At 44.1% G+C, this 18,302-nt stretch overlaps 1 protein-coding gene across 2 annotated transcripts in view; it reads left to right on the forward strand.

Moving 5' to 3' along the window:
* sntb1 (syntrophin, basic 1) overlaps positions 1-18,098 on the forward strand; it is a 58,389-nt gene extending 40,291 nt beyond the window's left edge. The window contains exons 5-7 of one of the 2 annotated variants that reach the window (XM_038995200.1): positions 2,218-2,414; positions 15,806-16,020; positions 17,398-18,098. In XM_038995200.1, coding sequence (XP_038851128.1) covers positions 2,218-2,414; positions 15,806-16,020; positions 17,398-17,487 — 502 coding nt within the window. In that variant the 3' untranslated portion in view covers positions 17,488-18,098. Of the gene's footprint in view, positions 1-2,217; positions 2,415-15,805; positions 16,021-17,394 lie in introns of both variants that reach the window. The other variant, XM_038995199.1, reaches the window with a different exon arrangement.
* Positions 18,099-18,302: the final 204 nt, after the last annotated feature.

The following is an 18,302-nucleotide window of genomic DNA, read 5'->3' on the forward strand; positions in this document are numbered from 1 at the left end:
CCTACCCTCTATTGGCCAAGCAATGTTCAGAACACACCTACCCTCTATTGGCCAAGCAATGTTCAGAACCCGCCTACCCTCTATTGGCCAAGCAATGTTCAGAACCCGCCTACCCTCTATTGGCCAAGCAATAATCAGAACACGCCTACCCTCTATTGGCCAAGCAATGTTCAGAACCCGCCTACCCTCTATTGGCCAAGCACTAATCAGAACACGCCTACCCTCTATTGGCCAAGCACTAATCAGAACACGCCTACACTCTATTGGCCAAGCAATAATCAGAACACATCTACCTTCTATTGGCCAAGCAATAATCAGAACACGCCTACACTCTATTGGCCAAGCAATAATCAGAACACATCTACCCTCTATTGGCCAAGCAATAATCAGAACACATCGACCCTCTATTGGCCAAGCAATAATCAGAACACATCGACCCTCTATTGGCCAAGCAATAATCAGAACACATCGACCCTCTATTGGCCAAGCAATAATCAGAACACACCTACCCTCTATTGGCCAAGCAATAATCAGAAGATATCTACCCTCTATTGGCCAAGCAATAATCAGAACACGCCTACCCTCTATTGGCCAAGCAATAATCAGAACACGCCTACCCTCTATTGGCCAAGCAATAATCAGAACACATCTACCCTCTGTTGGCCAAGCAATAATCAGAACACACCTACCCTCTGTTGGCCAAGCAATAATCAGAACACGCCTACCCTCTATTGGCCAAGCAATAATCAGAACACATCTACCCTCTGTTGGCCAAGCAATAATCAGAACACATCGACCCTCTTTTGGCCAAGCAATAATCAGAACACATCTACCCTCTGTTGGCCAAGCAATAATCAGAACACGCCTACCCTCTATTGGCCAAGCAATAATCAGAACACATCTACCCTCTGTTGGCCAAGCAATAATCAGAACACACCTACCCTCTGTTGGCCAAGCAATAATCAGAACACACCTACCCTCTATTGGCCAAGCAATAATCAGAACACATCTACCCTCTGTTGGCCAAGCAATAATCAGAAGATATCTACCCTCTATTGGCCAAGGAGTAATCAGAACACATCTACCCTCTATTGGCCAAGCAATAATCAGAACACATCTACCCTCTATTGGCCAAGCAATAATCAGAACACATCTACCCTCTATTGGCCAAGCAATAATCAGAACACATCTACCCTCTATTGGCCAAGCAATAATCAGAACACATCTACCCTCTATTGGCCAAGCAATAATCAGAACACATCTACCCTCTATTGGCCAAGCAATAATCAGAAGATATCTACCCTCTATTGGCCAAGCAATAATCAGAACACATCTACCCTCTTTTGGCCAAGCAATAATCAGAACACGCCTACCCTCTATTGGCCAAGCAATAATCAGAACACGCCTACCCTCTATTGGCCAAGCAATAATCAGAACACACCTGCTCTCTATTGGCCAAGCACTAATCAGAACACACCTACCCTCTATTGGCCAAGCAATAATCAGAACACATCTACCCTCTATTGGCCAAGCAATAATCAGAACACACCTACCCTCTATTGGCCAAGCAATAATCAGAACACGCCTACCCTCTATTGGCCAAGCAATAATCAGAAGATATCTACCCTCTATTGGCCAAGCAATAATCAGAACACATCTACCCTCTTTTGGCCAAGCACTAATCAGAACACGCCTACCCTCTATTGGCCAAGCAATAATCAGAAGATATCTACCCTCTATTGGCCAAGCAATAATCAGAACACGCCTACCCTCTATTGGCCAAGCAATAATCAGAACACACCTACCCTCTATTGGCCAAGCAATAGTCAGAACACACCTACCCTCTATTGGCCAAGCAATAATCAGAAGATATCTACCCTCTATTGGCCAAGCAATAATCAGAACACATCGACCCTCTATTGGCCAAGCAATAATCAGAAGATATCTACCCTCTATTGGCCAAGCAATAATCAGAACACACCTGCCCTCTATTGGCCTCATGGTGCAGAAAACACGTGAAAGATGAGGTGGCACTGGAGGACACGTCCACAACATGTTTCCATTACTGAACACAGCCAAGAACTCTGTTACTATTTATCATGTTATCAATTATTACACCTTTATGTCCTTGGTGTGAAGGGTTATATAGTTACAGCACTGACTAGCTAGTCTCAATCAACAGCAGGCACTTATAACAGAATGTGTGTCTGTCTGTAGGCTGGTGCACTCTGGTCCAGACCGAGGCTCTCCCCAGCCGGGGGTGGAGCTGTCCTTCGCCACACGTACAGGAACCAGACTGGGCATCGAGGCCCACCTGTTCAGAGCTGAGACCTGTCAGGACCTTTCACTGTGGACTAGGCACATCGTTACGGGCTGTCACTCTTCTGCCCAGATGATCAAAGAAGTCACTACCAGTGAGTACCACTACACCGACCCTGCTATAAGACTGTGTGAACCCACTGAGCTAAAGCCTTGATTAACCAAGTCACTACCAGTGAGTACCACTACACCGACCCTGCTATAAGACTGTGTGAGCCCACTGAGCTAAAGCCTTGAATAACCATTCACTACCAGTGAGTACCACTACACCGACCCTGCTATAAGACTGTGTGAGCCCACTGAGCTAAAGCCTTGAATAACCATTCACTACCAGTGAGTACCACTACACCGACCCTGCTATAAGACTGTGTGAGCCCACTGAGCTAAAGCCTTGAATAACCATTCACTACCAGTGAGTACCACTACACCGACCCTGCTATAAGACTGTGTGAGCCCACTGAGCTAAAGCCTTGATTAACCAAGTCACTACCAGTGAGTACCACTACACCGGCCCTGCTATAAGACTGTGTGAGCCCACTGAGCTAAAGCCTTGATTAACCAAGTCACTACCAGTGAGTACCACTACACCGACCCTGCTATAAGACTGTGTGAGCCCACTGAGCTAAAGCCTTGATTAACCAAGTCACTACCAGTGAGTACCACTACACCGGCCCTGCTATAAGACTGTGTGAGCCCACTGAGCTAAAGCCTTGATTAACCAAGTCACTACCAGTGAGTACCACTACACCGACCCTGCTATAAGACTGTGTGAGCCCACTGAGCTAAAGCCTTGATTAACCAAGTCACTACCAGTGAGCCTAGGTAGACATTAGCTTGGGGAGTAACTCAAATCAAGGTTAGTTATCATGTTAGTGTGGTTGTAACATAGACGGGTTTGTCAGTCTCAGTACAGTACTCAGAGCTGCAGTGTTTGGTAAGGGGGTGTTACTGCCGGTCAGTCACATGGAAGACATTGAGAAAGGAGTGTTTTTAGAAAGGAACGGAATGTCACTGTGAGATCCTGTGTGTGTGTAGTCTGTGTGTGTGTGGTCTGTGTGTGGTCTGTCTGTGTGGTCTGTGTGACCTGTGTGTGTGTGTGTGTGTGTGTGTGTGTGTGTGTGTGTGTGTGTGTGTGTGTGTGTGTGTGTGTGTGTGTGTGTGTGGTTTGTGTGTTTGTGTGTGTGGTCTGTGTGTGTGCTCTGTGTGGTTTGTGTGTGTGTGTGTGGTCTGTGTGTGTGTGGTCTGTGTGTGTGTGTGTGTGTGTGTGTGATATTAAACAAATGTGAAATAACCAATCAAAATGAACAGTAAACATTACACACACAAAAGTTTCAGATGAATATTATGTCTATGTACAGTATTGTAACAATATGCAAATAGTTAAAGTACAAAAGGGAAAATAAATAAACATAAATATGAGTTATATTCTCTCTCTCTCAATATGGCTCACATTACTTTTACTGGCGTCACTACAATGTTTTGGTCGTCTATTAATAACTTCCATCGTTTCAGCACGTTGCTCACAACAACAGGCTAACCTTCAGTTACTTTAGAGTTACATACTGGAAGATGCCTGCTACCACACAAACACACATGCTGCTATCTGAGATGTTCCGGACGTGTGCTGCAGGCTTGTTGTAGCTGACTGGTAGAGAGGAGCAGAGCTCTCGTCACTAGTGGAAATGTAAACAGCTGTTAGGTGAGAGACGTCCACACTACCCAGCCAGGAGAGGAGAGAGTTTCCTGCACGTTTCACACTTTTATTTAGCTGCTAAACAGCTTCTCCATTTATAAGGAGGATCTCTCTCTCTCCTCGCCCTCTGTCATAAGCTACAGTGGAGATCAGACACATGTTGGGAGTGGGAGAGACAAAGGGAGGAGGGATTTTCCTCACTGACTTAGTTCAGTTGATCAGAGTTTATAACAGCATGTCAAAACAAATCTGTGTCCCAAATAACACCCTATTACCTATACAGTATAGTGCACTACATCTGACTAGGGCCCTATGGGGAATAGGGCGCAACCAGTGTTTATCAACTGTGTTGTTACTGATCCAGTGTCTGAGGGAACTATGTCAAACATGTTACTGATCCAGTGTCTGAGGGAACTATGTCAAACATGTTACTGATCCAGTGTCTGAGGGAACTATGTCATACATGTTGTTACTGATCCAGTGTTTGAGGGAACTATGTCATACATGTTGTTACTGATCCAGTGTCTGAGGGAACTATGTCAAACATGTTGTTACTGATCCAGTGACTGAGGGAACTATGTCAAACATGTTACTGATCCAGTGTCTGAGGGAACTATGTCAAACATGTTGTTACTGATCCAGTGTCTGAGGGAACTATGTCATACATGTTGTTACTGATCCAGTGTCTGAGGGAACTATGTCATACATGTTGTTACTGATCCAGTGACTGAGGGAACTATGTCAAACATGTTACTGATCCAGTGTCTGAGGGAACTATGTCATACATGTTGTTACTGATCCAGTGTCTGAGGGAACTATGTCATACATGTTGTTACTGATCCAGTGTCTGAGGGAACTATGTCATACATGTTGTTACTGATCCAGTGTCTGAGGGAACTATGTCATACATGTTGTTACTGATCCAGTGACTCAGGGAACTATGTCATACATGTTGTTACTGATCCAGTGACTGAGGGAACTATGTCATACATGTTGTTACTGATCCAGTGTCTGAGGGAACTATGTCAAACATGTTGTTACTGATCCAGTGTCTGAGGGAACTATGTCATACATGTTGTTACTGATCCAGTGTCTGAGGGAACTATGTCAAACATGTTGTTACTGATCCAGTGACTGAGGGAACTATGTCATACATGTTGTTACTGATCCAGTGTCTGAGGGAACTATGTCAAACATGTTACTGATCCAGTGTCTGAGGGAACTATGTCAAACATGTTACTGATCCAGTGCCTGAGGGAACTATGTCATACATGTTGTTACTGATCCAGTGTCTGAGGGAACTATGTCATACATGTTGTTACTGATCCAGTGTCTGAGGGAACTATGTCAAACATGTTGTTACTGATCCAGTGTCTGAGGGAACTATGTCATACATGTTGTTACTGATCCAGTGACTCAGGGAACTATGTCAAACATGTTACTGATCCAGTGTCTGAGGGAACTATGTCAAACATGTTACTGATCCAGTGTCTGAGGGAACTATGTCATACATGTTGTTACTGATCCAGTGTCTGAGGGAACTATGTCATACATGTTGTTACTGATCCAGTGTCTGGGGGAACTATGTCATACATGTTGTTACTGATCCAGTGACTGAGGGAACTATGTCAAACATGTTGTTACTGATCCAGTGACTCAGGGAACTATGTCAAACATGTTGTTACTGATCCAGTGTCTGAGGGAACTATGTCATACATGTTGTTACTGATCCAGTGACTGAGGGAACTATGTCATACATGTTGTTACTGATCCAGTGTCTGAGGGAACTATGTCATACATGTTGTTACTGATCCAGTGTCTGAGGGAACTATGTCAAACATGTTGTTACTGATCCAGTGACTGAGGGAACTATGTCATACATGTTGTTACTGATCCAGTGTCTGAGGGAACTATGTCATACATGTTGTTACTGATCCAGTGTCTGAGGGAACTATGTCAAACATGTTGTTACTGATCCAGTGTCTGAGGGAACTATGTCATACATGTTGTTACTGATCCAGTGACTCAGGGAACTATGTCAAACATGTTGTTACTGATCCAGTGACTGAGGGAACTATGTCAAACATGTTGTTACTGATCCAGTGACTGAGGGAACCACGTCAAATATGTTGTTTTCACTAAGAGCTCTTTAGGAATGGATAATATATCACTTCACTTATTGTGACATGGCATCAGCTGTCAGACATAAGCTTTGCTGTCTTTGCTAGGCCCACGTAAACATTGTTGTCATAGGAGGGTATACAATAGGAACCTAATACACTATGTCTGGACAGTGTATAGAATAGGAAACATCAACAACAAAAACCAGCTGCATTAAGTACTGCAGTGCATCTCCTCCTCATGGACTGGACCAGATTAGCCAGTTCTTGCTGTGAGATGTTACCCCACTCTTCCACCAAGGCACCTGCAAGTTCCCGGACATTTCTGCGGGGAATGGCCCTAGCCCTCACCCTCCGATCCAACAGGTCCCAGACGTGCTCAATGGCATTGAGATCCGGGCTCTTCGCTGGCCATGGCAGAACACTGACATTCCTGTCTTGCAGGAAATCACGCACAGAACGAGCAGTATGGCTGGTGGCATTGTCATGCTGGAAGGTCAGGTCAGGATGAGCCTGCAGGAAGGGTACCACATGAGGGAGGAGTATGTCTACCCTTTAATACAAAGCGTTGAGATTGCCTACAATGAAAACAAGCTCAGTCCGATGATGCTGTGACACACCAGACCATGACTGACCATCCACCTCCAAATCAATCCCGCTCCAGAGTACAGGCCTCGGTGTAACGCTCATTCCTTTGGCGATAAGCGCGAATCCGACCATCACCCCTGGTGAGACAAAACCGCGACTCGTCAGTGAAGAGCACTTTTTGCCAGTCCTGTCTGGTCCAGCGATGGTGAGTTTGTGCCCATAGGCGACGTTGTTGCCGGTGATGTCTGGTGAGGACCTACCTTACAACAGGCCTGCAAGCCCTCATTCCAGCCTCTCTCAGCCTATTGCGGACAGTGAGCACTGATGGAAGGATTGTGCATTCCTGGTGTAACTCGGGCAGTTGTTGTTGCCATCCTGTACCTGTCCCGCAGGTGTGATGTTCGGATGTACTGATCCTGTGCAGGAGTTGTTACACATGGTCTGCCACTGCGAGGACGATCATCTGTCCATCCTGTCTCCCTGTAGCGCTGTCTTATGCTTCTCACATTACGGACATTGCAATTTATTGCCCTGGCCACATCTGCAGTCTTCATGCCTCCTTGCAGCATGCCTAAGGCACGTTCACGCAGATGAGCAGGGACCCTGGGCATCTTTCTTTTGGTGTTTTTCAGAGTCAGTAGAAAGGCCTCTTTAGTGTCCTACGTTTTCATAACTGTGACCTTAATTGCCTACCGTCTGTAAGCTGTTAGTGTCTTAACGACCGTTCCACAGGTGCATGTTCATTAATTGTTTATGGTTCATTGAACAAGCATGGGAAACAGTGTTTAAACCCTTTACAATGAAGATCTGTGAAGATATTTGGATGTTTACGAATTATCTTTGAAAGACAGGGCCCTGAAAAAGGGACATTTCTTTTTTTGGTGAGTTTATATAGATGGCGCCGACAGAGGTGGTCCCCTCGCTTCGAGTTCTTCGGAAACTATGCAGTATTTTGTTTTTTTATGTATTATTTCTTACATTGTTACCCCGGGAAGAACTATTGGATATAAGAGCAACGTCAACTTACCAACATTATGACCAGGAATACAACTTTCCCGAAGCGGATCCTCTGTTCGGACCACCAACCAGGACAATGGATCTAATTCCAGTAGTTGACCCAAAACAACGGTGCCGCGGAAGGGGCAGACGATGCAGCCACCTGGTCAGGTTCCGTAGACGTGCACTTCACCCACCGCTCCCGAGTATACTACTAGCCAATGTCCAGTCTCTTGACAACTAGGTAGACAAAATTCGAGCAACGGTTGCCTTCCAGAGAGACGTCAGAGATTGTAACATTCTCTGTTTCACGGAAACATGGCTCTCTCGGGATATGTTGTCGAAATCAGTTCAGCCCCCGGGCTTCTCCATGCATCGCGCCGACAGAGATTAAACACCTCTCTGGGAAGAGGAAGGGCAGGGGTGTATGCATTATGATTAACGACTTATGGTGTAATCATAAGAACATACAGGAACTCAAGTCCTTCTGCTCACCCGACAAAGAATTCCTTACAATCAAATTTCACCTACCAAGAGAATTCTCGTCAGTTATAGTCACAGCTGTGTACATTCCCCCTCAAGCAGACACCAAGATGGCCATCAAGGAACTTCACTGGACTATATGCAAACTGGAAACCATACATCCTGAGGCTGCATTTATTGTAGCTGGAGATTTTAACAAAGAAAATTTGAGAACAAGGCAACCTAAATTCTACCAGCATATTGATTACGCTACGCGCATGGGCAATACCCTCCACCACTGCTACTCTAACTTCCGTGATGCATACAAATCCCTTCCCCGCCCTCCCTTCAGCAAATCCGACCACGACGCCATCTTGCTCCTACCGTCTAATAGGCAGAAACTCAAACAGGATGTACCAGTAACGAGAACCATTCAACGCTGGTCCGACCAGTCGGAAGCCACGCTTCAAGATTGTTTTGATCACGCGGACTGGAATATGTTCCGGTCGGCCTCAGAGAACAACATCGACCTATACGCTGACTCAGAGAACAACATCGACCTATACGCTGACTCAGAGAGTGTGTTTATAAATAAGTGCATTGGAGATGTTGTACCCACTGTGACTATTAAAACCTACCCTAACCAGAAACCGTGAATGGATGGCAGCATTCGTGCAAAACTGAAAGTGCGATCCACCGCATTTAACCATGGAAAGAGGTCTGGGAATATGACTGAATATAAACAGTGTAGTTATTCCCTCTGCAAGGCAATCAAACAAGCGAAATGACAGTACAGGGACGAGGTGGAGTCGCAGTTCAACGGCTCAGACACGAGACGTATGTGGCAAGGTCTACAGGAAATCACGGACTACAAAAAGAAAACGAGCCACGTCACGGACACCGACGTCACGCTTCCAGACAAACTAATCACCTTCTTTGCTTTGAGGATAATACAGTGGCCCGCTAACAAGGACTTCGCCCCCCCCCCCCCCCCCCCCCCCCCCTCCTTCTCCGTGGCTGACATGAGTAAAACATTTAAACGTATTAATCCTCGCAAGGCTGCTGGCCTAGACGGCATCCCTAGCCGCGTCCTCAGAGCATGCGCAGATCAGCTGGCTGGTGTGTTTACGGACATATTCAATCGCTCCCTATCCCAGTCTGTTGTCCCCACATGCTTCAAGATGGCTACCATTGTTCCTGTACCCAAGAAGGAAAAGATAACTGAACTAAATGACTACCGCCCGGTAGCACTCACTTCTCTCATCATGAAGTGCTTTGAGAGACTAGTCAAGGATCATATCACCTCCACCTTACCGGCCACCTTCAGTTTGCATACCGCCCCAACAGGTCCACAGACGACGCAATCGCCATCCCACTGCACACTGCCCTATCCCATCTGGACAAGAGGAATACCTATGTAAGAATGCTGTTCATTGACTACAGCTCAGCATTCAACACCATAGTACCCTCCAAGCTCATCATCAAGCTAGACGCCCAGCGTCTCAACACCGCCGTGTGCAATTGGATCCTGGACTTTCTGACGGGCCGCCCCTAGGTGGTGAAGTGATCTCCACTTCCCTGACCCTCAACATTGGGGCCTCACAAGGGTGCGTGCTCAGCCCCCTCCTGTACTCCCTGTTCACCCACGACTGCGTGGCCATGCACGCCTCCAACTCAATCATCAAGTTTGCAGACGACACAACAGTAGTAGGCTTGATTGCCAACAACGATGAGACAGCCTACAGGGAGAAGGTGAGGGCACTCAGAGTGTGGTGTCAGGAAAAAAACCTCTCACTCAACATCAACAAAACAAAGGAGATGATCGTGGACTTCAGGAAACAGCAGAGGGAGCACCCCCCTATCCACATCGACGAGACCGCAGTGGAGAAGGGGGAAAGTTTTAAGTTCCTTGGCGTACACATCACAGACAAACTGAAATGGTCCACCCACACAGACAGTGTGGTGAAGAAGGCGCAACAGCCCCTCTTCAACCTCAGGAGACTGAAGAAATTTGGCTTATCACCCAAAACCCTGACAAACTTTTACAGATGCACAATCGAGAGCATCCTGTCGGGCTGTATCACAGCCTGGTACGGCAACTGCACCGCCCTCAACCGCAAGGCTCTCCAGAGGGTGGTCTGCACAACGTATCACTGGGGGCAAACTACCTGCCCTCCATGACACCTACAGCATCCAATGTCACAGGAAGGCCAAAAAGATCATCAAGGACATCAACCACCCGAGCCACTGCCTGTTCACCCCGCTACCATCCAGAAGGCGAGGTCAGTACAGGTGCATCAAAGCTGGGACTGAGAGACTGAAAAACAGCTTCTATCTCGAGGCCATCAGACTGCTAAACAGCAATCACTAACTCAGAGAGGCTGCTGCCTACATTGAGACCCAATCACTGGCCACTTTAATAAATGGATTACTAGTCACTTTATACAATGGCACTCTAAATAATGCCACTTTAATAATGTTTACGTATCTTACATTACTCATATCACATGTCTATACTGTATTTTACACCATCTATTGCACCTTCCCTATGCCGCTCGGCCATCGCTCATCCTTATACTTACATGTACATATTCTCATTCACCCCTTTAGATTTGTGTATTAGGTAGGTGTTGTGAAATTGTTAGATTACTTGTTAGATATTACTGCACTGTCGGAACATCTGCTAACCATGTGTATGTGACAAATACAATTTGATTTGAAACTAATGCAACATGTCTGGGCAGGTTAAAGAATAGGAAACTAATAAACTTTGTCTGGACAGTGTCTGTGAATCTGTGAAAGAGGCATGCTATGGACCTCTATTGACCTCTATGGTCTTCTATGGACCTCTATGGACCTCTGGAGTGTTTGGTTGACTGTCTGTAGACTGTGTGACATTTGGCTAAATCTTTTTAATCTTTTATTTACAGTGAAAACGTTGTTAATATTAGTATTAGAATATTTGGTCCTAAGAATAGCTGAGCTCTACGTCGGGGTCTGGGCCTAGTGCCATATTGGGGGGTTTTAGAGGAAAAGGGCCTCTTTTGGCTGAGGAGCTACGTTTCCATTGATTCCAGTGATGATTATTACGGAGACTGCGTCTCAAACGGCACCCTATTCCCGAACGCAGTGGTGCCATTTAGGACGCATATTGAGGGATTTGGCTTTTCGCGTTTGAGACCGTTATTCAACTGGCTCAAAATAAAGCGATGGTCAGAATCAGATATTGTCCAGGGGCTGTTTTATTATTTATAATGTATTAACGATTTATTATTTATTATCTAGTCTCTTATTTATTGTTAAGGGCATGTATTTATCCACTGGCATATTCCTGTTGTGATCAGTGGTCTGTAATACAGAGGTATTGTTAATAGACTGACTATAGGGGTTAATAACGTCATCACAGTTATCACAGTTGTGTTTGCTTGGTAGACTGTTGACTATAGGGGTTTATAATGTCATCACAGTTGTGTTTGCTTGGTAGACTGTTGACTATAAGGGTTTATGATGTCATCACAGTTGTGTTTGCTTGATAGACTATTGACTATAGGGGTTTATAATGTCATCACAGTTGTGTTTGCTTGGTAGACTGTTGACTATAGGGGTTTATGATGTCATCACAGTTGTGTTTGCTTGGTAGACTGTTGACTATAGGGGTTTATGATGTCATCACAGTTGTGTTTGCTTGGTAGACTGTTGACTATAAGGGTTTATGATGTCATCACAGTTGTGTTTGCTTGGTAGACTGTTGACTATAGGGGTTTATAATGTCATCACAGTTGTGTTTGCTTGGTAGACTGTTGACTATAGGGGTTTATAATGTCATCACAGTTGTGTTTGCTTGGTAGACTGTTGACTATAAGGGTTTATGATGTCATCACAGTTGTGTTTGCTTGATAGACTATTGACTATAGGGGTTTATAATGTCATCACAGTTGTGTTTGCTTGGTAGACTGTTGACTATAGGGGTTTATAATGTCATCACAGTTGTGTTTGCTTGGTAGACTGTTGACTATAGGGGTTTATGATGTCATCACAGTTGTGTTTGCTTGGTAGACTGTTGACTATAGGGGTTTATGATGTCATCACAGTTGTGTTTGCTTGATAGACTGTTGACTATAGGGGTTTATGATGTCATCACAGTTGTGTTTGCTTGGTAGACTGTTGACTATAGGGGTTTATGATGTCCTCACAGTTGTGTTTGCTTGATAGACTTGACTACAGTTGTGTTTGCTTGGTAGACTGTTGACTATAGGGGTTTATGATGTCCTCACAGTTGTGTTTGCTTGATAGACTTGACTACAGTTGTGTTTGCTTGGTAGACTGTTGACTATAGGGGTTAATGATGTCATCACAGTTGTGTTTGCTTGATAGACTTGACTACAGTTGTGTTTGCTTGGTAGACTGTTGACTATAGGGGTTTATGATGTCATCACAGTTGTGTTTGCTTGGTAGACTGTTGACTATAGGGGTTAATGATGTCATCACAGTTGTGTTTGCTTGATAGACTGTTGACTATAGGGGTTTATGATGTCATCACAGTTGTGTTTGCTTGATAGACTTGACTACAGTTGTGTTTGCTTGGTAGACTGTTGACTATAGGGGTTAATGATGTCATCACAGTTGTGTTTGCTTGATAGACTTGACTACAGTTGTGTTTGCTTGGTAGACTGTTGACTATAGGGGTTTATGATGTCATCACAGTTGTGTTTGCTTGGTAGACTGTTGACTATAGGGGTTTATGATGTCATCACAGTTGTGTTTGCTTGGTAGACTGTTGACTATAGGGGTTTATGATGTCATCACAGTTGTGTTTGCTTGGTAGACTGTTGACTATAGGGGTTTATGATGTCATCACAGTTGTGTTTGCTTGGTAGACTGTTGACTATAGGGGTTTATGATGTCATCACAGTTGTGTTTGCTTGGTAGACTGTTGACTATAGGGGTTTATGATGTCATCACAGTTGTGTTTGCTTGGTAGACTGTTGACTATAGGGGTTTATGATGTCATCACAGTTGTGTTTGCTTAATATTGTAACGTAAGCACCTAAAGCACACAAGCAGGAGAAGGGCTCTCTATCAAGGAGTGAATAGCACACTGTATGTCACGTGTGGGAAAGAAATCTAACATAGACATGGGCTTGGGGATAAACTACTCCTAGACCCTACAGGGTTAGGGCTTGGGGATAAACTACTCCTAGACCCTACAAGGTTAGAGCTTGGAGATAAACTACTCCTAGACCCTACAGGATTAGAGCGTGGGGATAAACTACTCCCAGACCCTACAGGGTTAGATCTTGGGGATAAACTACTCCCAGACCCTACAGGGTTAGGGCTTGGGGATAAACTACTCCTAGACCCTACAGGGTTAGAGTTTGGGGATAAACTACTCCTAGACCCTACAGTGTTAGAGCTTGGGGATAAACTACTCCCAGACCCTACAGGGTTAGAGCTTGGGGATAAACTACTCCCAGACCCTACAGGGTTAGAGCTTGGGGATAAACTACTCCTAGACCCTAGTGTTAGATATTGGGGATAAACTACTCCTAGACCCTACAGGATTAGATCTTGGGGATAAACTACTCCTAGACCCTACAGGGTTAGATATTGGGGATAAACTACTCCTAGACCCTACAGGGTTAGATCTTGGGGATAAACTACTCCCAGACCCTACAGGGTTAGAGCTTGGAGATAAACTACTCCTAGACCCTACAGTGTTAGGGCTTGGGGATAAACTACTCCTAGACCCTACAGGGTTAGATCTTGGGGATAAACTACTCCCAGACCCTACAGGATTAGAGCTTGGGGATAAACTACTCCTAGACCCTACAGGATTAGATCTTGGGGATAAACTACTCCTAGACCCTACAGGGTTAGAGTTTGGGGATAAACTACTCCTAGACCCTACAGGGTTAGAGTTTGGGGATAAACTACTTCCAGACCCCAAAGGGCTAGAAAGCACTCAAAAGTTCCTCTGTCCGTAAATGACCTTTTAAGGATTCTGGTAGTTATAGTAACCAAACTGGATCCACCTTGCTTTCCTTGGGGAGGTTTCTGTGGTTTGCCACTCTGAATGGAGGGTCTTTGTGTCTGACTGAAAGCATCTTTGTGTGTGTGTTTCCCTGTTGGTGGGAGTCACACAGGTCAAGCATTTCAGGTAGGGAGTAGTATTTCCTTATTGTGGAACAAAAAAAACACAAACACCTGAGAGAGTTGGGTACATGTTAGTTTGACCTCTGACCTTTCCATACAACCTTTTCCCACAGGTAATTCTAAGTCAGTATTAAGAGAATGTTGTTGTGACAGCAATATGAAGACGATATGATACGGACGATGCCTTTAACACAACAATACCTTTCGGACTGCCCTCTAAAGAAGATAAGTCCTTTGTGAAACTGTCTTTCCAGGCAACAGTGTGTGTTTATCAGTAAAGTGTTCCATCTTAGCTTGAGTCTTTACAAAAGGCTGTTACCTCTTGACAGAGAGTCACACAAGCCTTGATTTGCAGAGCTTTACTGGAACACATGTAAAGTCCTTTCAGAAGTAGCTTGTTGACACGGATACAATAGAGCTGGTACGTCCTGCTCTACGCCCTGCTCACAGGAGATCATGTGTGACGAGCATGGAGCAATGGCAAGGGCTGGGATTGACAGCATGGGAATCGATATATCTGACACACAGATCAGTGTATTGTATACGGGACAGACAAGGAATCAGACTTTCAAAGAGTACAACATTATATATTAAAAAACATCTATAGGCAAGGCAGTTACATAAATGGTAGTTTCTTCTCAAGAGCTGGAGAATAATTTAAAAGGGATTAATTAGAAAAACAACAAAGGTGAAATACAGCCGTTGTCTGTTTTTTGTCTAAGTACGATTACAAGCCAAATCACTTATCTGGATTTAAAATGGCTGACATCTGGTCCAGAACTCATTTCCCACCCACTAGCACCAAGCAGCAGTAGTCCTAATATACAGCCAGGACAGGGCCTTGTTTTCACCCAGCTGTTGTCCTGTTACAGGCTGGATGTACAAGGTTCAGGAATGACGTAGCAGTACATAGCTTGTTGTGGTCTAGTAGCAACACTCCCAGCACAAGCACACACTGTATATTGCAAGCCCGGAGACAGGGGTTCGAATCCTGCGTCCTCCCTTCCTACTGTTCCTACATGTTCTCTAGCTCGCCCTTTGATTTGGGATGTGTATACAGTTAAAAAAAATACTGAAAGGTTAGTGGAACTTTATTCACCCACCAGTATATTGTCTTGTTTCAGGCTGTGTGTACAAGGGCCAGGCTGTTACCCATTCTATTGTTCTGTTCCAGGCTGTATGTACATGGGCCAGGCTGTTACCCATTCTATTGTTCTGTTCCAGGCTGTATGTACAAGGGCCAGGCTGTTACCCATTCTATTGTTCTGTTCCAGGCTGTATGTACAAGGGCCAGGCTGTTACCCATTCTATTGTTCTGTTCCAGGCTGTATGTACAAGGGCCAGGCTGTTACCCATTCTATTGTTCTGTTCCAGGCTGTATGTACAAGGGCCAGGCTGTTACCCATTCTATTGTTCTGTTCCAGGCTGTATGTACAAGGGCCAGGCTGTTACCCATTCTATTGTTCTGTTCCAGGCTGTATGTACAAGGGCCAGGAGTGCAGGCTGGTGATCCACTACGAGCAGGGCTTCTCTGTCCTGGCTGAGCAGAAGGGGGAGGACCAGGTGGACCAGGGGAACCAGAACCAGGCCAAACCTCTCCTCTGCTACCCCTTCGAACGCCTCAAGATGTCCTCCGACGACGGGGTCAGGAGGCTCTTCCTGGATTTCACTGGAAAAGAGGGTGAAATTGTAAGTGTGTTTCTTTTAAACAAGAAGCAAGGCATCCTTCTCTTGATACTCCACACTACAGTAGATCCACCATGCGACCTTTCCCCTACATTAACCTGGTTATCATTCACCTATCAGGACCATTGTTTCTACTAGGGACAGGACCACTCATAACAACCATCTCTGTTAGTTGATGATGGAGGACAAAAAAAAACAGTTGACTCATATTTCATTGCAGTTTCTCTTCTGCTCTACTTAGCCACGGTTAAATGAACACAAACAAGTAAAGATGGAAAAGTTTCCACAGAATCCCCTATACGTTAAACAGGAAATGAGTCATACATGGGCATACTGAAACACTGTCCTGCAAGTCCCTCTGCTGTTTATGAAAATAACTCTGTTTAGATGTGTTCTGCTCTCAGAACACCACAACTGTAATAGAATAAAACTAATGGAACTCACCATTAGAACTAATGGAACTGTAATAGAATAGAACTAATGGAACTGTAATAGAATAGAACTAATGGAACTGTAATAGAATAGAACTAATGGAACTCACCATTAGAACTCATGGAACCGTAATAGAATAGAACTAATGGAACTCACCATTAGAACTCATGGAACTGTAATAGAATAGAACTGATGGAACTCACCATTAGAACCCATGGAACTGTAATAGAATATAACTAATGGAACTCACCATTAGAACTCATGGAACTGTAATAGAATAGAACTGATGGAACTCACCATTAGAACTCATGGAACTGTAATAGAATAGAACTGATGGAACTCACCATTAGAACTCATGGAACCGTAATAGAATAGAACTAATGGAACTCACCATTAGAACTCATGGAACTGTAATAGAATAGAACTAATGGAACTCACCATTAGAACTCATGGAACTATAATAGAATAGAACTAATGGAACTCACCATTAGAACTCATGGAACTGTAATAGAATAGAACTGATGGAACTCACCATTAGAACTCATGGAACTGTTATAGAATAGAACTCATGGAACTCACCATTAGAACTCATGGAACCGTAATAGAATAGAACTAATGGAACTCACCATTAGAACTCATGGAACTGTAATAGAATAGAACTGATGGAACTCACCATTAGAACTCATGGAACTGTAATAGAATAGAACTAATGGAACTCACCATTAGAACTCATGGAACCGTAATAGAATAGAACTAATGGAACTCACCATTAGAACTCATGGAACTGTAATAGAATAGAACTAATGGAACTCACCATTAGAACTCATGGAACTGTAATAGAATAGAACTAATGGAACTCACCATTAGAACTCATGGAACCGTAATAGAATAGAACTAATGGAACTGTAATGTAACATCTAACATTCTCTCCTGTTCTATGTTCAGCAGTTGGACCTCCACTCGTGCCCAAAGCCTATCGTCTTCATCCTCCACTCATTCCTCTCGGCAAAGATCGCCAGACTCGGCCTGGTAGCATAAAGGTTATGTTTACCACCGACGGACCACGAGGACTGAACTGTTCCAGACTTCTAGAGTGGAGTGTCCCGGAGTTCCACAGTGGAGTGTACAGAACAGAGGAGGACATGGCTTATAACTGAACTACGAGAACAAGGACTGTGATGTGCAGTGAACTAGACACAGGATCTACCCTGATTCAAAGTCCACACAAACAGCTCAAAATGAATGGATCATGTTTCAAAAACTTGAATGAGTTGATTTGTATATTTATAGAAACACATGCATTACCGATGACATCATAGTGAGAGCGTAAAAGATCAGTTACAGCAGAAGAAATTGTTTTGTTCAAATCGTTAAGCTGTACAAGAACAATAATCTATTGTTTTGGTACTAAAAACATACTGGAAGTATTATCTATCTAGCATCCATCCATCCTACGCTAATTGTTTATTCGGCTATCTCTGTCTGCAAATAATTCAGCGATTACTGTTAAATTAAAAAGTTACGGTGAAAAAGCTTGTAAAGGCTGCTTGAAAATTTGAATTGTCTTACGCCTTTGGCAGCTATTATAATTCAAGGCTTAGTTTTATTTGAACTCTGTTAATGATGCACATAAATGACATATTTCTGGATTGTCTTTGTATTTCATATATGACTATAATATAATGACTATAATACACTATAATATAATGACTATAATACACTATAATATAATAGAGTATAATAGAATAGACTAGAATAGCTCAGCAGAGAATTCACCAAAGAAGCACAACACACCTCCTGACTGGGGTTTACATGCCACTGAGTAAGGAGCAGGCATCCGAGCCACTCACACA

The sequence above is a fragment of the Salvelinus namaycush genome, chromosome 5, assembly GCF_016432855.1.
Source record: "Salvelinus namaycush isolate Seneca chromosome 5, SaNama_1.0, whole genome shotgun sequence".
NCBI lineage: Eukaryota > Metazoa > Chordata > Actinopteri > Salmoniformes > Salmonidae > Salvelinus > Salvelinus namaycush.